Genomic DNA, 22678 nt, shown 5'->3' with positions numbered 1-22678 from the left:
TCTCTAGTTGGATAGGATGGTTCAGTTGCCTGATAACTGCCGAGAACTAACTGTCGCTGAACCTGAAGGTATGGGTGTGTTTTGTTAAGGAGAAGCTTGTGAAGTTGCAAGGAGGATGGGGGAGGAGGATATCTCTGAGAGAGTGAACTGGTGGGACCATGGAGGATAAACTGTAAACAAGGTAATCTGGTAAATTAGTAAATGGGATCTGTTAGAAAGTAAGAATGCAGACAAAAGAATATAGATAAAATAAATGTTTAAGAAGGAACTGCAGATGCTGGAAAATCGAAGGTACACAAAAAAGCTGGAGAAACTCAGTGGGTGCAACAGCATCTATGGAGCGAAGGAAAAAGGCAACGTTTCGGGTCGAAACGTTGCCTTTTTCCTTCGCTCCATAGGTGCTGCTGCACCCGCTGAGTTTCTCCAGCTTTTTTGTGTACCATAGATAAAAGAAAGTAGGTTTTGTGAAACAAAGAGTAGGAAGATGTGCCTGACAGGTTAGTGCTGGGTATGTCCAGAGGGGGAAGAAAATAAATAAATAGCCAATATCACAGATTGATAACTGATACAGACAAATTCAAGTTACCTGACGTTGTGAGATTCAATGTTGAGTCCAGAAGGTTGTAACATGCCGGAAGGAAGATGAAGAAGGGTCTCAAACGTCACTTATCCATGTTCTCCATTGATGCTGCCTAACCCGACGAGTTACTCCAGCACTTTGTGTCTTTTTTTGTAAACCAGCATCTGCATTTCCTTGCTTTCCTTTAATAGAAGATGAGGTGCTGTTCCTCAAGCTTGCATTTGGCCTCTTTGTAACAGTGTAGTAGGCCACAGACCAATGTCAGAGTGGGAGTGGGGTGGAATACAGGTGATTAAACAGATTAGGTTTATTTATCATTGCAATTGGCCACATATCCTCGCCATTACATTTATTATTAGCTCTTCATCATTATTGCCTTAAGGAAACCTTTTCTGGTGGTTGTTCACTGCACTGAATATGATTGATTAATACTAAATACTTTCTTTTCACTTGTCATATTATTTCTATGCAATGACAGTAGTCTGCTGGAATACTGTACTCATTATTATTCACCTCCTGTCTGGGTCATTACATCAACTGTAAAGTTCCTAGTTAATGTTAACTTCCCTCATCTTCAGCAGGTAATTCCAGACGACCAGTTACATAATCAATAATTGTGCCTATCCTATCAACATTTAATGCAGAGAGTTATTAGGTTTGCCCTCTTAGTCCTTGGGTCAGCCCCATTCTCAGTACTGATTTCATTTAGAATCTGTAGTGCCATCCTGTGCAGATAATGTGCAGACCTCTTGTCAGAAAGAGTAATCTAGTCATCGAAAGCAGTCCAATTGAATGTATGTTAATGTTCTTTTATCCAACACTAATGAGATAATGTGTAAAGGAACTCAACATGAACACTGAAAGCATAGAAGCAGCAGCAGAGCCGCTGAATGCCTAAGCTTCTCGACACTGATGCAGAGTTCTGCTGAAGTCTTCATTGGAGCGCTCTCCGCTCTAACTATAGTTTTCCTTGCTGCTCTCTTTGCCCACACATATACAACGTTGACAGATTCTCCCAGCCAGTCTGTGCTCTGGTTTGTATTTTTAATAAATGCCCTTTTTTCCATGGACAAGAGCGCTCCAATGAAGACTTCAGCAGAACTCTGCATCAGTTTGGAGAAGCTTAGGCATTCAGCGACTCTGATTCATAGCCCCAGGGACCTGACTTTTATTAGCAGTATTGGGTGTCACTGCGATAGAGTTGCTGCCTTACAGCGCCAGAGACCCAGTTCGATCCTGACTATGGGTGCTGTATGTATGGAGTTTTGTACGTTCTCCCTGAGGCCTGCGTGGGTTTTCTCTGCGAGCTCCAGTTTCCTCCCACAATCCAAAGATGTACAGGTTTGTAGGCTAATTGGCTTGGTAAAATTGTAAATTGTCCCTAGTGTGTGTAGGATAGTGTTAGTGTGCGGAGATCGCTGGTCGGCACGGACTCAAACTAAAACGAAACTAAACAATTGCGTTTAGGTTTGGTCATCCTGCTATAAGAAGAATGTCATCAGCTTTTATTGAAGACGCAAGGAACTGTAGATGCTGAAACCCTGAGCAAAACTTGAGGAACACAGCAGGAACTCAGCTTGAGGAGCAGCAGGTCAGACAGTATCTATAGAGGGGATGGACAGGCAACATTTCAAATTGGACCCATCTTTCGTCTGAAGGAGTTATTCAAGTTTCGTAGTTGAGCTGCTGTCTTATTGTGCCAGAGACCCAGATTCGATCCTGACTATACGGACTTTGTACTTTCTCCCTGTGACAGTATGGGTTTTCTCTGGGTGGCTCCAGTTTCCTTCCACATTTCAAAGACATGCAGACTTGTAGGTTAATTGGCTTATGTAAATTGTCCCTATCGTGTAGGATAGAACTGGTGTGCAGGTTATCATGGTCAGTGCAAATTCGATGGGCTGAAGGGCCTGTTTCCATGCTGTATCTCTAAACAAAACAGGAATTTATTGAATGATGCACTACAAAGGGAGGCCAGCCAGTCCCTTGTGCCCATTCCAGCTTTTTGCTGTGCCCATCCAATTAGTTCCCCCCTCAGCATTCTCCTCATTGTTGATAGTCTTTCAAGTTTCAAGCTTTATTTACATTTCAGGAAGCGTAATCCAGGTTGCCCCACAGTGCTGTTTAAAAATGCATTTCTTCTTATTCTTGCTACTTTTAATGTGCTCTCTGGTTACACGACTTCTTGCCAGAAAAAAAATCCTCTCATTTACTCTGATGAATGCCATGATGTGATGCTGGCAATTCTGCAAGATGCACTGTGTATGAGGTCTGCTTCTCATTCAGTATGTGAACATCCCATTGTCAATGTGCAGAGACCATCAACAGGGGCTGTGATTCATGTGGCACGATATCACTGTACAAGATACATATATTCATTGAGCCATGTGTGGTTAGCTTGGTGTTCAGTTTGGAACAGCAGATTCGGCAGATGCAGTTACAATCTACATGAAAGAGGCAACAATACATTGACTATCTGTGCTGTAGTCACAGTATGAATGTACCCACAGGAGGCATTTATCATCAATATTGCACTTCCTGGTATTTGCTTGTTTCACTTTCTTCTGTGAGCCTTTAAATATTGCCATTAATTAAAATTTTGTTATTTTGTTTGAATGCTTATTTAAATATTGCTAAATACGAGACTGTGCGTGTGTGTGTTGTTACATACCACTGCCTTTGGCCTGTAAGTCTGTACTAAAGAACTATCTGTGAGACACTGTAGATCAATGCTTTCCCCAGGTGTTCCTTTGCTTGCTTTTAACTCAATGAGTTAATCGGGCGGGATCAGTAAATGGCTTTTGAAATTTAAGTCTGCAGAAGCATATTTCCTTGTGTCGATTGTCAGTGTCTGTTCCAATTTGTCTGTGCCAATCGTAAGCTGTCTCCTGTGAATTTCTGCTATGTTAAACCCTCTGAGGGCTTTACAGAGAATCCTCGATTAAGCTGCCAAAAGAGGGCACAATTGAATTCTAGGGTCATAAGAATCAGTGCTTTAAGCTTTCTTCAAAGACAGTACAGGGCAAAATTTCTGTCCTCCTTTCATAATATGACAATAGGCAAATAATGATCAGACTTCAATTGATTCTAATTGAGTATCTGAACAAAATCTGTTTTTGCTGCACTCAGTTACTTCTGAAAGGTTTAATCTTGTTAAGTGATGCCTATTTAAGGGAAATTATGGTATTATTGCAGAGGAATCTTTTTTTTTTTAACATAAATGGGTTCAAGGTTTGGACTGGAAATGAAATAATAGGGCTCTTGTCACTATTTCTTTCGCCAGTAATGTGAATTATTTAAATAATGGGATTAAAAGACCACTTCGTTTCCAGCACCAGAAACAAGTTAAATCTGAATAATTTATTTTCAAAAGCAGTTATTAATTGAACCCACTGTTTATAAGCATTTGTATTTGTAGATCATGCAAGAATTGCGAGTTTGGATCCTTGTCATGGCCATGCTAAGGACAGAGTGGAGAAATATTCCTAAACTACATTAACAATCCAGTGATTAGCTGATATTGCCCCAGTTAGCACATCATCAATAAACCATGGCAAAGCTTCTAGCAACCCAGGCAATCATTACCACTCAACACATTAGTAATTGCTTCACTTGCTATCTTATTAACTTGTTAAGTAGATTGTTCATTGTACTGTGTCCTGCAGATAATGCTTGTGTAAAATAGTGTCAATTGGACAAGTCAACGCCAAGCGCAACAATGAGATGCCAGCACGGGCCAACTCAGGATTGCCAGAAATTCTCCTCAGGAAAAGTCCGATTCAGCTCCTTTATTGAGCTCAGGGCCCTCGACCTACTTCAGGCTCTTGTGAAAAAAAACTAACTCTGCAACTGAGACAAGAGTCAAGAGCATTGCATTGTCATATATGTTGACAATGGAACAATAACATTCGCAGCAGTTCTGTAAATACAATACACATATATCATAAGATCATAAGTGATATGAATAGAATTAGGCCATTTAGCCCATCAAGTCTACTCTGTCATTGAATCATGGCTGACTTATCTCTCCCTCCTAAACCCATTCTCCTGCCTTCTCCGAATAACCTCTGACACCCGTACTAATCAAGAATCTATTTATCTCTGCCTTAAAGAGTATACCATAGTCATACAGTGTGGCTACAGACCCTTTGGCCTAACTTGCCCATGCCGATCAACATGCCCCATCCACACTAGTTCCACCTGCCTGCTCATATCCTTCTAAACCTATCCTATCCTTGTACCTGTTTGAATGTTTTTTAAACGTTATGATAGTACCTGCGTCAACTATCTCCTCTGGCAGCTGATTCCATGCACCCACCACCCTTTGTGTAAAAGAAAAGTTGCCTCATATGCTAGTTTAATTTAGTCTAATTTAGAAATACAGCACGGAAACTCGCCCTTTAGCCCACCCAGTCCGGTCTGGCCAGCAATCCCCGTACATTAGCACTATCCTATATACTAGGGACAATTTACAATTTTTACCGAAGCCAATTAACCTACAAACCTGTACGTCTTTAGAATGTGGGTGTAAACCAGAGCACCCAGGGAAATCCCATGCGGTCAGGGGGAGAACATACAAACTCCATACAGACAGCAGCCATAGTCAGGATCGAACCCAGGTCTCTGGCGCTGTAAGGCAGCAACTCTACCGCTGCACCACCATGCCGCAACATGGAGACTCCCCACTATGGGTAAAAGACTTGGTGCATGTACCCTATCTATTCCTCTCATGATCTTATACACCCCTATAAGAATGTCCCTCATCCTCCTGCACTCCAAGGAATAAAGTCCTAGCCTGCTCAAAGTCTCCCTCTATCTCAGGGCCTTGAGTCCTGGCAACATCCTTGTAAATCTTCTCTGCACCCTTTCCAGGTTAACAACATAGATAAAATATAATAAACAAATATTCAACATTGGAAAAGATGTGACATCCTCAGCAGTATTCCTTCTTGAGAACAGGCATCTTTTATGTTTCCTTTCCTCATAGTAACAGGCATCTTTTGGGTGCACACCATTTCATTGCTACCAACATTTTGAAAGTGTACCATGTCTTAATGGAAGCTGTCCAGCTGGATATTTTTTTAAAACAACATGTGAAAATGTGGTTTGTGCATTTTTGGCCCAATAGTTATCTTGACTAAGTTTCCCCTTCTAATAAAAAGGCACCTCAATTAGACATGCGCCATTAACAACACCAAGCTTGTGTGCACACCCTTCATTAAACGTGTATTTTGAGCGTATACTCCTTGATACCAACAGGCATCTTTCGTATGTTCCTCTTGTAAACAGATGTTCTAGGTGTATGTACCCTGAAAGCAACAGATGTCTGGGGTGTGGACTCCTTCACCAGAACAGACATGACAAATATGTACCCCAGCAATACTTCAGATATCTCGTGTGTACCTTTCGTAACAGTAGGTGGTTCAGGTGGGTACAGCTTTGTAGCACTGGCTTGTCTGACATTAATTAATCTATCCCTGATCTCACAGTATCCTTTTCATGTATTTTCTAGAAATGTTACCTCTGATTTTTGTATCATGGTGTCGACTGATTTGATAGACTCTGTCTCCTCTGTCTCTCGGTATCTGCTCAGTCTGTGGTCTTACTATACTTGCCTCGTTTTGGCAATACCTTAAACAGAGCAGGCCTGTAGCAAGTATCCAATGTCAGCTTCAATGAATGGGCAATGAATCATGGATGAACACGCATTAAGGGATCACCTGGCTGGAGAGAGCACCTGATGACAGTCCCAGGGGTGGTCATTATATGAAACCTCTACAGTGGACGCATGCTGATTACGGGTGAAGCTATGGGCTTTTATGTCAGCTACATGTTTAAGGCCTTGACTTGGTCTCTTACATTTTGCTTTGTTTTCTAGGTCGCGACTTGGCCAGCACGACCCTTCCTGGCTACCCTCCACATGTGCCCCCCGCTGCACAGGGCAGTTACCCACCCCCAACACTAACAGGAATGGTGCCTGGTGAGTGCAAGAACCAGTGTTTGATGCAGGATGCTGGCATTAGAGGGAACTCTCTGAACTGTTTCGGGTTCTGCATATTTCACAGGAGACAAAGATCTCTGTTGCAGTCACTGGCTGAAAAAAGCACTGTGAGAAGGAGCTAAGACGCTGGTCTCATTAACCTCTCTACAGTTAGACACTTCTCCACAGGGATAAAACACGTAGATACATCTCTAATATTTCTTCCTTCACTTAACTGTCAGAAGTACTAATCTCCTGGGACGTTCAACATACTGCGACAGAAAAGGCTTTGGTGTTCAGGATGGTGATATAGGTAGAAAATCTAGTCATTAAACAGGACTCAGAAGCCCAGCTGTCCTTTAAGAAGACCGGTAATTTGTTTTTAATGAAAACATGCATTTTATTTTTAAATGACCCTTAACAAATTAGTTTTCAGCATTATTTATAATGATGCGACTCAGAGTTACATGAACAATAACAAGCTTAATATTGCCTTTGCAACCACACAATTTTCTTCCATTCCCTTTCCATGGTGGGCTGCACTCCCCTTTTTTCTTTCATTTTCCAGTCTTAATACTGATCTGTGCAATCATTGAGACCACATATTTGTAACAGTAATATTGCCTGACTCCACTTATGCTTTCGTCTCCTCATCCAGCCCTTTGTTGCTCCAGATTAGACTTATTTCAACACACCCCTGACTGGTGACCCTGCTTCTATCCTCTGCGAATTTCAGGCAAGCTAAACTTTATCCTGGTCTCATTCTCCTATCACCCCTGCCCCTTCTGATCTATGTTGGCTTCCAGTTACATAAAGTCTCAATGTATTATAGTCATCTGATTCAAATTTCTTCATACGCTTACCGATTCCTACCTCTGCAATTTCTACCAACCATTACACCCACTAAAATATCAACAGGCTTCTTAAAGAATTGTTCCAGCAATGGTGAATGCTCTGAGTTTCCAAGACTCAAAGCTGTGGAATTTAGAACTCTCTAGGTCTCCCTGCTTTGCTATTAACCATTTTTTTTCTAAATTGCTCACTAAAATCTAACTCTTTGACCAAACAGTTATACATCTGGTCATTCAGGACAAAGTAGCTCAGCTGTCCTTTAAGATGATCAATATATTATTTTAATGATAGTGTGCATTTTATTTTTAATATCTCCTTACCTGGTTCAGTTTCACATTTTATTTGGTAATACACCCATATAGAAATTCTAATGCATGTTGCCATATTTTAGTGCACTATCTGATGCAATTTTTAAAAAGAACTCAAACCTGCAGTTAGATATTTTTTGTTCAGTCGTGCCCTTCCTAAAATTGAATTAGTTTCTTCTGTGCATGGGAAATGCACATCTTTAGATTAATTCTAGTTTCATAGCATGATGCAAATCAGAAAATACATCAAATGTCAAGTTTTAAATTCAATATTCGATGTTTGATAAACTGACAATAGTGGTTTACAACTGGGAAAAAAAAAATCAAAGAGCGGCTGGCATATATTTTGTATTGTTTTTTTCCTAAAAATCACAGATTTAATCCACAACTAAAGGTTGCTGCATTGTTTAATCATCTGTGTCTGCTTGTGGGCACAGGCTTCATGGCTCAGACCTGCAGCATCTTTCCAGCTGGGGAAGTTGTGCAGTGGCTTACGTGGGAGACAAATAATTGAACTCGGTAGAGAATCAGATTCTTTACATCAATGGAAATTGAGCCGTCCTTATTATAATTATTATATTTAATCAGATTTGCAGGATTCTAATTGCTATATACACTTGTAGCTTTAGAAATATAGTCCACAACATTCCTCCTTGTTCCTTAACTATTCCTGACTCTCCTTTTCCTTTTTCTGTATGATCTTCTTTCCTTACAATTTTCTGTATCTTGTTGTGTGTGCATGTTCTCCATGCCTCTGTACATCTTCCTCCCCTCTTTATATTTTTCATTCCTCTCTCTCCTTCTCTCTCCTCTTTCCTTCTCTCTCCTCTCTCCTTCTCTCTCCTCTTTCCTTCTCTCGTCTTTCTCCTTCTTCTCTCTCCTATCCATCTCTCTCCATCTCTCTCCATCACTCACACTGTCTCACTATCTGTCTCTCTCACTATCAAGCATCTGGTTGCGAAGTACTGAAAGTATATCAAGAAAAAAAATAGAAATGTTACACTTTCAGGACAAAATTTCAGTCTTAAAATTCATCCACAATAATACACTGGTACTCCAGCAACGCAGACTCAGTCTAGTGCGTTCCTGATTTTATGGTGCCGGCAGTCAAGGATTCACATAGTAAACATGACAAAAAAAAAAGTTACATTTTCATACAAAACATAATGAAATAGCCTAATGTAAAAAAAAACAGATGTTTTAATTTGATGCATTCCTTTCCACCCACACATGTTGCTCGATCCACTGAGATCCTCCATCAGGTTGTTTGTTGAAACCGATGACTTGTTGCTTTTATTAACAGTATATTGCACAATTTATAATTCCTTCCCATTTAAAATGGAGGGAGAGAGTGGCTGCTTAGGAAGCCTTTGTTTGACTGTCAGTCCTCTCTACTTGCTGAGGCCTAATGTCAAATCCATGTATTTTGCCCATGATTTTGAGTTCAATATGCTGTTGGGCCTTCTGTGATTCCCATAAATGCTCCCCGAGTGTATGATTCCCCGCAGGCATGTTTATTGGGTGCGAAGCTGGAAAATAAACAATGAATTAAATAAATAGAAAGATAAATAGATTTAAAAAACGGGAGGCAAGAATGGACATTGGACTGCTGGAAAATGATGCTGGAGTGGTAGTAAGGGGGAATAAAGAAATGATGGACAAATTGAATACGTTTTTTGTATGTCTTCACAGAGGAAGGCACCAGCAATGTGCCAGAAATTCAAGAGTCAGGAGGGAAAGATGTTAGTGTAGTTGCTATTACAATGTGGAAAGTGCTTGTGAAGCTGAAATGTCTGAATGTGGATAAGTCATCTGGACCAGATGGACTATACCCCAGGGTTCTGAAAGAGGTGGCTTTAGAGATTGTGGAGGCATTAGTGGTGATCTTTGAAAAATCACTAGAGTCAGCATTGGCCCAGAGGATTGTAAAATTGCAAATGTTACTGCTGTTCAAGAAGGGATTAAGCAAAAGGGGGGAAACCATAGGCTGGTTAGCCTGACTTCAATGGTTGGTAAAATTTTAGCATCCATTATTAAGGATGAGGTTTCCGAGTACTTGGAAGAACATGATAAAATAGGCCAAGGTCAGTATGGTTTTGTGAAGGGGAGTTCTTGGCTGACCAATCTGTTGGAATTCTTTGAGGTGGTAGATAGCAGGATAAACAAAGGGGAAACAGTGAATGTTGTTTACCTCAGAAGGTCTTTGATAAGGTGCCACACATGAGGCTGCTAAACATGACGAGAGCCATGTTATTAGAGGGAAGATACTAGCAAGGATAGAAGATTGGCTGAATGGCAGAAGGGAAAGAGTGGGAATAAAGGCATTTTTTCTGGTTGGTGGCCGGTAATTAGTGGTGTTCCGCAGGAGTCGATGCCATGTCCGCTACTCTTCACGTTGTATATTAATTAGTTGGATGATGGAATTGATGGCTTTGTGGCCAAGTTTATAGATGATATGATGAAGGCATAGACCATTTTCTAAATAGGGAAAAGATTCAGAAATCTGACTTGGGAGTGCTGGTGCAGGATTCCAAAAGATTAATTTGCAGGTTGAACCGATAGTATGTAATGTTAGCATTCGTTTTGAGAGGACTAGAATATAAAAGCAGGGATGTAATGTGGAGGCTTAAGGAACTGGTCAGACCGCATTTGGAGTATTGTGAGCAGTTTTGGGTCCATATCTGAGGAGGGATGTGCAAGCATTGGAGAACGTCCAGAGGAAGTTTACGAGACTGATCCCAGGGATGATTGGACTAACAAATGATGAGTGTTTGATGACACTCAAAGCAATGCAAGGCCTGGACAGAGTGAATGTGAGAGGATATTTCCACTCGTGAGAGAGTCTAGGTCCAGAGGGCACAGCCTCAGAATAAAATAAAGTACCTTTAGAAAGGAGATGAAGAGGAATTTCTTTATCCAGAGGATGGTGAACCTGTTGACGTAATTGCCACAGACAGCTATGGAGGCCAAGTCGTTGGGTATTTTTAAAGTGCAGATTGACAGGTACGTGATTAGTAAGAGTGTCAAAGGTTATAGGGAGAAGGCAGGAGAATGGGGATGAGAAGGAAAGTTAGATCAGCCATGATTGAACGGCAGAGAAGACATGATGCGCCGAATGGCCTAAATCTGGCCAAATGGCCTAATTCTGCTCATTTGCCCTAGGAGAGGCAGCACAGTGGTGTAGCGGTAGAGCTACAGTGCTGCCTTACAGCACCAGAGACCCGGGTTCGATCCTGACTACGGATGCTGTGTGTACAGACTTTGTACGTTCTCCCTGTGACCGCATGGATTTTCTCCGGGTGTTTCGCTTTCCTCCCACACTCCAAAGACGTGCAGGTTTGTAGGCTAATTGTCTTTGCAAAATTGTCCCTTGTGTGTAGGGTAGAATTAGTGAACAGGTGATCGCTGGTTGGTGCGGACTTGGTGGGCCAAAGGGCCTGTTTCCAAGCTGTACTTCTAAACTAAGCTAAACGTATGAACAAATATCTATCTATCTATCTATCTATCTATCTATCTATCTATGGCGTTCACTCCAACTCGGGGTTGAGTGGTGCCATCTGCTTCATGATGTGTTAGCCATTCGTCATGATGTAGTTTCACTCATAAGTAAGCTAGGCGGATGAGCAGTCCTCTCCTAGCAAGAAAGAACAAACACAATACATAACAGAATTCAACATCTATCTATCTATCTATCTATCTATCTATCTATCTATCTATCTATCTATCTATCTATCTATCTATCTATCTATCTATCTTCTATCTATAATATAAAAGTGTGTGTGTGTGTGTGTGTGTGTCTGCCTGACTTGTGGCTGCCAGCCTTTGATTCGTTGCTATGCCAACACCAGACGCAGAAACGCCGAGATTTTTTCCATTTCGGTAGAGATTTCACTTTTCATTCCAAGTATCCACTCCTGATTAAATTTTGTCGTGTTTATGTACACATTTTTAATAAAATCCTTCTTCCCCCCCCACTCAATCATTTTGTCGCCTCCTGCTGGCCAGCGACCATAACGGCTGCTGGCGCCCGCCTCTCGCCTCAAGGACGCTATTTAAAAACAGCCGCACTGCTGAGTGCTGGAATCTTATGTTCGGGAACGGCTTGAGTTGGAGGACCACGTCTCCCGTGGGGGCTACGGGTAGGGAACGGCTGCGTTGGGGGAGCAGACCCAATGGGACTGCACTTGTAAAACATAAACATCCACCACAGCAGAACCAGCACCTCCTGCTCTGGTGGAAAGCACAAAAGTCCAGTCAGTCTTCCTCCTCCGTTCACCAGTGGTCAGGGCCATGAACCCTCCTCAGTCGCCGCTACAGATGGCCCGATGTACAGGCCCTCTCGCTGGGGTGATCAAAACTCCAACGTTGGGAAGGATCGGAACGCTTCCAATCAGAGACCGCGGCTTCATGATGCCGTCCACAGGCCCTGCGGACGAAGCATTTCTTCTGGAGTTCCTCGGCAAAGGAACGCAGGCAGCTCAGCGATGTTAGAACCCACGCAGCGCCCACGGCTAGAAGCTCCACAGACCGAGCTCCATGATGGTAAAGTCAGCAGGCCTGGCAAAGGATCGCAGCTCCGCGATGTGAAGGTCCACACTGCACCAGCTGCTGAAGCTCTGGGATCTGGGCCGGTCTCCGGTCGGAAAGGCCACACCAATCCAGTTGTTAGGCCGTGAAAGGGGTGAAAGTACGACACGGAGAAAAGTTGCATCTCCGTCGAGTGACTGGGAACGGGTTCCCTATTCCCCCCAGCACCCTGCACACAAGACACACTGGGAGACACACTGGGAGGCATGCTGAAAACAACAAAAAGTCCAAAGAAACACACGAGCTGCTGGCGAGGCTGCCGCTCGCGGCGCCATCTTGGGGAAAATAGACAATAGACAATAGGTGCAGGAGTAGGCCATTTGACCCTTCGAGCCAGCACCGCCATTCAATGTGATCATGGCTGATCATCTCCAATCAGTACCCCGTTCCTGCCTTCTCCCCATATCCCCTGATTCTGCTATTTTTAAGAGCCCTATCTAGCTCTCTCTTGAAAGCATCCAGAGAACCTGCCTCCACCATGCTCTGAGGCAGAGAATTCCACAGACTCACCACTCTCTGTGAGAAAAAGTGTTTCCTCGTCTCCGTTCTAAATGGCTTACTCCTTATTCTTAAACTGTGGCCCCTGGTTCTGGACTCCCCCAACATTGGGAACATGTTTCCTGCCTCTAGCATGTCCAATCCCTTAACAATCTTATATGTTTCAATGAGATCCCCTCTCATCTTTCTAAACTCCAGAGTTTACAACCTTTTAAACCTACGCTGCACTCCCTCAATAGCAAGAATGTCCTTCATCAAATTAGGGGACCAAAACTGCACACAATACTCTAGGTGTGGTCTCACTAGGGCTCTGTACAACTGCAGAATGACCTCTTTGCTCCTATATTCGATTCTTCTTGTTATAAAGGCCAACATGCCATTCGCTTTCTTCACTGCCTGCTGTACCTGCATCCTTACTTTCATAGACTGATGTACAAGGACCCCCAGATCCAGTTGTACTTCCCCTTTTTCCAACTTGACGCCATTTAGATAGTAATCTGCCTTCCTGTTTTTGCTACCAAATGTACAAATATATAAACAAACAAATAAATATAAATAAATAGGGCATCATCGTGGCGCAGCGGTAGATTTGTTGCCTAACAGCACCAGAGACCTGGGTTTGATCCTGACTACAGGTGCTGTCTGTACAGACTTTATATGTTTTCCCAGTGACCTGCATGGGTTTTCGCTGGGTGCTCCGGTTTCCGAAGGGCCTGTTTCCGTGTTGTATCTGTAAACTAAACTAAACTAAACAAAGAGATGGATAAATAAATAAAAAGAGATGGAAAATAAATTTGGAAGATGGTCATAATTTGGAAGCCCCTTTTAAATGATGACAAATTTTCTCTCTGTTTTGTTGTAATTGGAAAATAAAAATCAGCACCGAACAAAAGAGTATTCGATTTGCTGCCATCTTGCCTCGTACTAGCCAAGCACTATTGCATTCCATGTTCACAAATGCTCCATATTGTCTGCCTCTAATGGAGTAATCTTATAAATATCCCTGACAATGTCTTCTTAAGGCTGCAAAAACATTACAACCAATAGCAACTGATCTAGCATAAGAGTTCCTCAAACCAGCATTAAATTGTAGAAATGTGTGCATTTGTAATAACAAAATTACCATAACTAGCTCATTAATGTAGTCAAATCAGTCAAGCATTTTCCAAGCATTGTAAGAGTCACTCACTGCCACAGTCTTCTGGCAAGTTCAGCAATATGAATATTAACATGCAAATGATTCCATTCTGCAGTCGGGCTGCAAATGCTACCTTTGCCAGCCTGTTTCATTGAAATTTCTGTCAGTGGTCGATGATCCTGCGTTTCCCATTTTGAAATAGATCCACCACAAGGAGGCATCATGGGGCACTCGGTGATAGAGAGTTTGGCTAGGTTCTGTCAATAAATCAGTCACATCAACCTGTACTGAAGCATTGCTCTATGGTGGGTGGTGAAGAAGGTTGGTGGAATTAGAGCTAAACTTTCTAAGGTTTAATTATATGATTAAGATGGGTCTTAGAGAAGTAGGCTGGCCATCGATCAGTATTGCAGGGGACGGAGGAGAATCTTAGTACAGAAAAGTACCTGTGGCTGGCGTATCTTTCTGTTTAATTTAACAGCATTGTTGTAATGGTATGGAAAATTACAAGTCGGGGTTTCATTCAATGAAATGCGAGAATGGCAATGTGATGTCAATCTACAAAATATTATTCCCTGTAAACCAGACCTCTTCCACCCCAGCAACGGACTGTTCCAGCTGCTACGGTCAGGCAAACGCCTCCGTTGCGATGCTGTGAGAACGGAGAGGATAAGAAGGAGCTTCTTCCCAGAGGCCATTAGGACTGTAAACTCCTATCTCTCCAGAGACTAACTTTACTGTACCATTTTACAGTTGTGCAGTGTCTTTTTAAATTGCTGTTTTTTACCATTTTATTCCCTCCCACAAATATGTAATATGTGATTCTGTTCCATTCTGTTGTAGATTGTTTGTTTGTTTTTTTGCACAATTCGCGAGCATTGCCACTTTTCATTTCACAGCACATCTCGTACGTGTATGTGACGAATAAACTTGACTTGAAGACTTGAAGGATTTTATTTTGTTATAAAGTTGAGAAATTTGGGAGAATTTCAGAAATGCAGCACATTAACTAAAAAAACAACCTGCAATCATTTAAAAAAATAATTCTCATAGCTTTTGACCCGTACTAACCATAAAGTTCATTCTGTTAAAAGGTGCTGCATTACAAAATATTATTTTAATATCTTTTTCCCCCATTTTTTGTGAAAATGTTTTGTTCAACAGCAGCATAGAAACTGTAATGTGCAAAACAGACTCTGAAATAATGTAAACGTGTACATTAGATTGGGAACTTCCCAATTGCCTGTAAATGATCATCGTTGTGTTTTACTGAGCGAGAAGACCATCTCCAGTTTAGTTTAGTTTACAGATAAATCGTAGAAAAAGGCCCTTCGGTCCACTGAGTCTGCGCAAACCAGCAATCCCCACCCACTAGTTCTATCCTATACACTAGGGACAGATTTTTCAGAAGCAATTTAACCTTCAAACTTGCATGTCTTTGGAATGATGGAGGAAACCAGAGCACCTGGAGAAAACACATCCTTGCACCATTGTGCCATCCCTGTGCCATTGTGCTGCCCCAATATGGGCGCTGTGAGCGATTTAAACCAAATCACTTGATAATTTTTCATTTACATTTGTGGGATACAAAAATCAGGCTTCTGTTAAAATAGACTCCACAAGATAAACTAGCATCATCCCACAAATCCTCTCATCCCTTAGACCATGTTAAAAGTAGGTCTTGCATGGAGACAATATGCCCACTGTGCCATACACTATTCTGACTGGGGCATATCCTTGCTTCATGTTCACTGGATCCTCAAATTCTCATGGTGGATCAAGAGTATTCTCTTTTCAGCTTTGCCAGCAGCCCACATCTTTGAAAATAGTTGTGGTTGAAATCCCTATGGAATTCCTCAGGGTAATGACCTATAAAAACCATTGTAGTTCTTTCATCGATGACCTTCCTTTCATCACAAGACTACAGTGGAGATGTTTGTTAATGTTTGCACAATGTTTCATTCCAATGTTTCATCAAAAGGAAGCAATGGTACCTTATGAAGGGCAATTGAAGATGGGAATAAATGCTGCCGTAGCCAGTGAGGCCCAGATACTAAGATGATGAGCAATTTAAAAAAACATTATGTTTCCAGTTGGGAACCATTAACTCAAATAATTTATTTGACCAAAAAATGATTTGTCCATGAGCAGAGGATACTTGTGTTGCCCTGTGTCCTCTGTCATGCTGAAGCCTATCTGTCAGGACATCCATCTATCTGTGATGGTCCAGATGCTAGACCTTCACCTGCAGTGCAAACCAGACACGGAGGGGTGGGGGGGCTGACTGAACAACCATCTGTAAAAGGTGACAGAGGTCACTGACTTTAATATTCTAAGCCTACAATTGTATTGATGCTCAGACAGATTTGAGATGGGAACATTGCTCTTTAGAGAGTCTGCGGAGACTTGCTTCCTGGTGAAAACCCTTCTTTCCTCTGCCTTCAGCTTCCGTGGCATTTCTCTTATTATTGGTCCGGCTGAACAACTTGCATGACTGTCGCCAACTCACCCATTGTTTAGGTAACAAGAAAATGGCTTCATTCCTGTAATATTCAGAACGCTCCAATATTTGTGCAGCTATAAGGTTCCACATATCTGACTCCAATGAGCCATGCTTCAATGCACGCTGCAATAACCTGTGAGTAATTGATGATCCCTTTAAGTAGAGCAGGTGCAGGGCTTTTCTCTGTCCGTCAGACCTCATTTCCTGTGGTTGCCCATACTATGTGTTAATTCCATATAAATTAATTAATTTCACAAGGGAAGCATCAATTGGACATTGAGGATAGATGTTACTCCTGCATGGTCTATGTTCTTTGTGCATATATGCATTACAGCCACATGATTAAAAGTACCATTATGAACTCTGTACACTCTAAGAGCTTAATCCCATTTAATGATCTATTTCATGCTACAGTTCAGTTGCATAGCACATAAAAAGCCACGTGCCATGTGATTTCAATTCTAGGCCCTTGTTTATTATGTGTGACTCCCTGATTAATTACAGATCAATGATTCAGAAAAGCAGTTTGATACAGAGCTGCCCAGTTTTAACAATGCAGTGTTAATTTATCTGTTATAGTTCTTTTTGTGATAATTAACTAAATCAGCTTTACTTCCTTCAGGTTTCAGGCTATAATTGAAATAGAGAATATTGGCTTTCTTTAGATTTCTCCTGCGTAGTCAGTGAGCATCTTAGCACTGAGGAATTCATCCCAAACTGGTCATGCCTTATTTTGGGTTGTGCTCTGCCCCTGCAATTCATTGCATTGAAGTTAACATGTAATTTTCTGACATGGAGTGCAACCCATTGACTCTGCCACATAACAGGCTATGCTGTTCCTAATTCCGTGCCATTCAATCAGAGCAACATAATGTTTGAAACCTACACTACTAATAATGCCCCAACATGACTACAAAATGTGGAAAAACTCCATTAGGCAAATAATTGCAGCTGAATCTCTCTTTATTGAAATTCATAAATATTCCCCCATATTTATCACAAAATCTGGATTTCTCTTGTTCAAAATCCAGGATTCTTGTTGAGAATAGCTGTTCTTAGAAAATATTAGCCCAGCAATGTGGAAATTAAAATAAATTTCCCGAATTATCTAATTCCAAGCAACCTGTTCACATCATGTACTGGGAAGAAAACTCCTTCAATATACACTACTGCAGATATAGAATGAAATTTTATTAATCTCCTCCTCTTGAAATAAAGGCCAAGGGACTGATTGGACAGTCATAAAGCAAGGAAACAGACCATGCAGCCCAACTTGTCCATGCCGACCAAAATGCTCCATCTAAGCTCAACCAATTTACCCATGTTTGGATCATATAAACCTTTCCTATCCATGTACCTGTCCAAATGTCTTTTAAATGTATTATTACTGCATCAACTACTTCCTCTGGCTGCTCATTCCAGATACTTACCACCTTTGTTTGAAAAAGTTGCCCTTCATTTTCTTATTAAACCTTACCTCACTCACCTTAAATATTTAGTCTTTACTTCTTGATTCCCTTAATCTGGGATAAAGACTCCTATGCATTTACTCTATCTATACCCCTCATTTTTTAATATACCTCCATAAAATTACTCCTCAGCTTCCTGCACTCCAAGAAATAAAGTCTGAGCCTGCCCAACCTTTCCCGATAGCTCAGGCCCTTGAATCCTGGCAACATCCTCACAAATCTATGCACTCTTTACAGTCTAATGACATCCTAGCTATAGACGAGTGATCAAAATTGAACACTGTACTCTGAATGCAGTCTCACCAATGTCTTCTACAACTGTAACATAATGTCCTAACTTCAATATTCAATTCCCTGACTAATGAAGGTCAATGTGTCAAAAGCCTTCTTCACCACACTATCTGCCTGTTATGCCAATTTCAGGAAACTATGTATTTGTACTCCCAAATCCCTATGCTCTTCAACACTTTCAGGGCCTTACTATTCACTGTCAAGGTCCTGCCCTGGTTGGACATCCCAAAATTCAACACCTCACACTTGTCTGAATGAAACTTTATATGTTAGTCCTTGGTTCACTTGCCCAGCTGATCAAGATCCCGCTGTAATTCTTGAAAAACATCCTCACTGTCTATGATATCACTTATTTCAGTGTAATCTACAAATTTACTAGTCATACATTGTATATTCTCATCCAAGTCATTGATATAGATGAGAAACAACACTCGGTCTAGCACCAATTCCTGAAGCACACCACTATTCAAAAGCCTTCAGTTGATAAACAACCTTCCACCATCACCCTCTGCTTCATACCATGAAACCAATTCTGTTTCGATTTAGCTACCTCTCCCTGGATCACATGTGATCAAACCTTCTAGAGCAGCCTACCATGCAGAACCTTATCAAAAGCCTTGGTAAAGTTCATATAGACAAGTTTTATGGCTTTGCCCTTAAGAACCTTCTTGGCTACTTCAGAAAAGTAAAGATGACACAAAGCTGGGTGGCAGTGTGAACTGTGAGGAAGATGCTATGAGAATGCAGGGTGACTTGGACAGGTTGGGGGAGTGGGCAGATGCATGGCAGATGAAGTTTAATGCAGATAAATGTGAGGTTATGCACTTTGGTAGCAAAAACAGGAAGGCAGATTGCTATCTAAATGGCATCATGTTGGGAAAAGGGGAAGTACAATGGGATCTGGGGGTCCTTGTACATCAGTATGAAAGTAAGCATGCAGGTACAGCAGGCTGTGAAGAAAGCGAATGGCATGTTGGCCTTTATAACAAGAGGAATTGAATATAGGACCAAAGAGGTCCTTCTGCAGTTGTACAGAGCCCTAGTGAAACCACACCTGGAGTATTGTGTGCAGTTTTGGTCCCCTAATTTGAGAAAGGACATTCTTGCTATTGAGGGAGTGCAGCGTAGGTTTACAAGGTTAATTCCCGGGATGGCGGGACAGTCATATGCTGAGAGAATTTAGCAGCTGGGCTTGTACACTCTGGAGTTTAGAAGGACGAGAGGGCATCTCATTGAAACATATAAGATAGTTAAGGGTTTGGACATGCTAGAGGCAGGAAACGTTCCCGATGTTGGGAGAGTCCAGAACCAGGGGCCACAGTTTAAGAATAAGGAGTAAGCCATTTAGAACAGAGACGAGGAAACACTTTTTCTCACAGAGAGTGGTGAGTCTGTGGAATTCTCTGCCTCAGAGGGTGGTGGAGGCAGGTTCCCTGGATGCTTTCAAGAGAGAGCTAGATAGGGCTCTTAAAAATAGCGGAGTCAGGGGATATGGGGAGAAGGCAGGAGCGGGGTACTGATTAGGGATGATCAGCCATGATCACGTTGAATGGTGGTGCTGGCTCAAAGGGCCGAATGGCCTACTCCTGCACCTATTGTCTATTGTCTATTGTCTATTAACTCAATCAAATTCACGAAATTCATGTACAAAACCAGGCTGACTATCCCTAATCAACCTCCGTCCATCTAAATGCATGTATATCTTATCCCTCAAAATCCTTTTCAGTAACTTTCCTTCATAGATGTTAAGAGTATTGGTTTATAGTTCCCTGGTTTTTTATTTGCAGGCCTTCTTAAATCGAAGCATAACATTAGCCACCATAATGCTAACATGCTAAGCCTAACCTATGAACTTGGAATGGTCACAGGAATTTAAGGCACTGCAGGTTTATTTTATGTTAAATGTTGTTTTAAGGGCCTGTCCCACTTGGGCGTCATTTGCGCGTCACGCAGGTGGCGCGCGAAGATTTTGAGAATCTCAAAATCCTGGGGCGCCGTGCGCTACCACATGTCACTGCCTACGCCACTATGCTCCATGCGCACGTATTGCACCCCATGCGCGCGTCGTGCGTCGTGACGCGTAAATTATAGAAACATAGAAAATAGGTGCAGGAGGAGGCCATTCGGCCCTTCGAGCCAGCACCGCCATTCATTGTGATCATGGCTGATCGTCCCCTATCAATAACCCGTGCCTGCCTTCTCCCCATATCCCTTGACTCCACTAGCCCCTAGAGCTCTATCTAACTCTCTCTTAAATCCATCCAGTGATTTTGCCTCCACTGCCCTCTGTGGCAGGGAATTCCATAAATTCACAACTCTCTGGGTGAAACAGTTTTTTCTCACTTCAGTCTTAAATGTCCACCCCTTTATTCTAAGACTGTGGCCCCTGGTTCTGGACTCGCCCAACATTGGGAACATTTTTATAATTGCCCTCCTTTTATAATTGTATATGTTTCTATAAGATGCCCCCTCATCCTTCTAAACTCCAGTGAATACAAGCTTAGTTTTTTCAATCTTTCCTCATATGACAGTCCCGCCATCCCAGGGATCAATCTCGTGAACCTACGCTGCACTGCCTCAATCACAAGGATGTCCTTCCTCAAATTAGGAGACCAAAACTGTACACAATACTCCAGATGTGGTCTCACCAGAGCCCTATACAACTGCAGAAGAACCTCTCTACTCCTATACTGAAATCCTCTTGTTATGAAGGCCAACATTCCATTAGCTTTCTTCACTGCCTGCTGTATCTGCACGCCAATTTTCAGTGACCGGTGTACAAGGACACCCAGGTCTCGCTGTACCTCCCCCTTACCTAACCTAACCCCATTGAGATAATAATCTGCCCCCTTATTTTTGCCGCCAAAGTGGATAACCTCACATTTATCTATCGTATACTGCATCTGTCATGCATCTGCCCACTCACTCAACCTGTCCAGGTCACCCTGCAACCTCATAACATCCTCTTCACAGTTCACTCTGCCACCCAGCTTTGTGTCATCCGCAAACTTGCTAGTGTTGCTCCTAATTCCCTCTTCCAAATCATTAATATATATGGTAAACAGTTGCGGCCCCAACACAAGTCTAGATACACTACATCCACTGGAACCCCTTCATCCATTTTACTTGTCACATCCTCAAAAAATTCCAGAAGATTAGTCAAGCATGATTTCCCTTTCATAAATCCATGTTGACTTGGACTAATCCTTTTACTGCTATCCAAATGCCCCATTATTACCTCTTTAATAATTGACTCCAGCATCTTTCCCACCACCGAAGTCAGGCTAACTGGTCTGTAATTCCACGTTTTCTCTCTCGCTCCATTCTTGAAAAGTGGGATAACATTAGCTATCCTACAACCCACAGGAACTGATCCTGAATCTATTGAGCATTGAAAAATGATCACCAATGCGTCCACTATTTCTAGAGCCACCTCCCTGAGGACCCTGGGATGCAGGCCATCAGGCCCAGGGGATTTATCATCCTTCAGTCCCATTAGCCTACCCAATACTATTTTTCGCCTAATGAAAATGTATTTCAGTTCCTCTACCCCCTTAGATCCTCTGTCCTCCAGTACATCTGGGAGATTGTTTGTGTCTTCCTTAGTGAAGACAGATCCGAAGTACCTATTCAACTCTTCTGCCATTTCCTTGTTGCCAAGGAATAATAATTTCACCCGTGTCTGCCTTCAAGGGACCCACATTTGACTTTGCTACTCTTTTTCCCTTAACATATCTAAAGAAGCTTTTACTGTCCTTCTTTATATTCCTGACCAGCTTCCCCTCGTACTTCATCTTTTCAGCCCGTATTACCCGTTTTGTTTCTTTCTGTTGTCCTATGAAAGTTTCCCAATCCTCTGGCTTCCGGCTACTCTTTGCTGGGTTATACATCTTTTCTTTTAGTTTTATTCTATCCCTAACTTCTCTTGTCAGCCACGGTTGCCTCCTACTCCCCTTAGAATCTTTCTTCCTTTTTGGAATTATGTCGCATAAATGACGCGCAAAGGAAGCCCAAGTGGGACAGGCCCTTTACTTTTAAGGCTGAAAGAAATTGTCAGAAAAGAACAGTTTTCTGGTTGTTCAATTGTTTGCAGGCAAGTCTTTAACGTATTACTCGGTCTGCTGAGTAACCAGTGCAATGTGTGCATTAGGAGCTCTGGAACTGCAGTGCCCTCCATAATGTTTGGGACAAAGACCCATCATTTATTTATTTGCCTCTGTACTCCACAATGTGAGAGTTGTAATAGAAAAAATCACACGTGGTTAAAGTGCACATTGTCAGATTTTATTAAAGAGCATTTTTATACATTTTGGTTTCACCATGTAGAAATTACAGTTGTGTTTATACATAGTCCCCCCATTTCAGGGCACCATAATGTTTGGGACACATGGCTTCACAGGTGTTTGTAATTGTTCAGGTGTGTTTAAATGCCTCCTTAATGCAGGTATAAGAGAGCTCTCAGCACCTAGTCT

General features: G+C 42.0%; 1 protein-coding gene across 3 annotated transcripts in view; it reads left to right on the top strand.

Moving 5' to 3' along the window:
- pax5 (paired box 5) overlaps positions 1–22678 on the top strand; it is a 249624-nt gene that overhangs the window by 191807 nt on the left and 35139 nt on the right. For 2 of the 3 annotated variants that reach the window (XM_033017875.1, XM_033017874.1), the window contains exons 8-9: positions 5870–6007; positions 6459–6560. In XM_033017875.1, coding sequence (XP_032873766.1) covers positions 5870–6007; positions 6459–6560 — 240 coding nt within the window. The remainder of the gene's footprint in view (positions 1–5869; positions 6008–6458; positions 6561–22678) is intronic. The other variant, XM_033017876.1, reaches the window with a different exon arrangement.

This window comes from Amblyraja radiata, chromosome 3 (genome assembly GCF_010909765.2).
Source record: "Amblyraja radiata isolate CabotCenter1 chromosome 3, sAmbRad1.1.pri, whole genome shotgun sequence".
Taxonomy (NCBI): Eukaryota; Metazoa; Chordata; class Chondrichthyes; order Rajiformes; family Rajidae; genus Amblyraja; species Amblyraja radiata.
The sequence above is the reverse complement of the archived record's forward strand: the minus strand, read 5'-3'. Positions and strand labels throughout refer to the sequence as shown.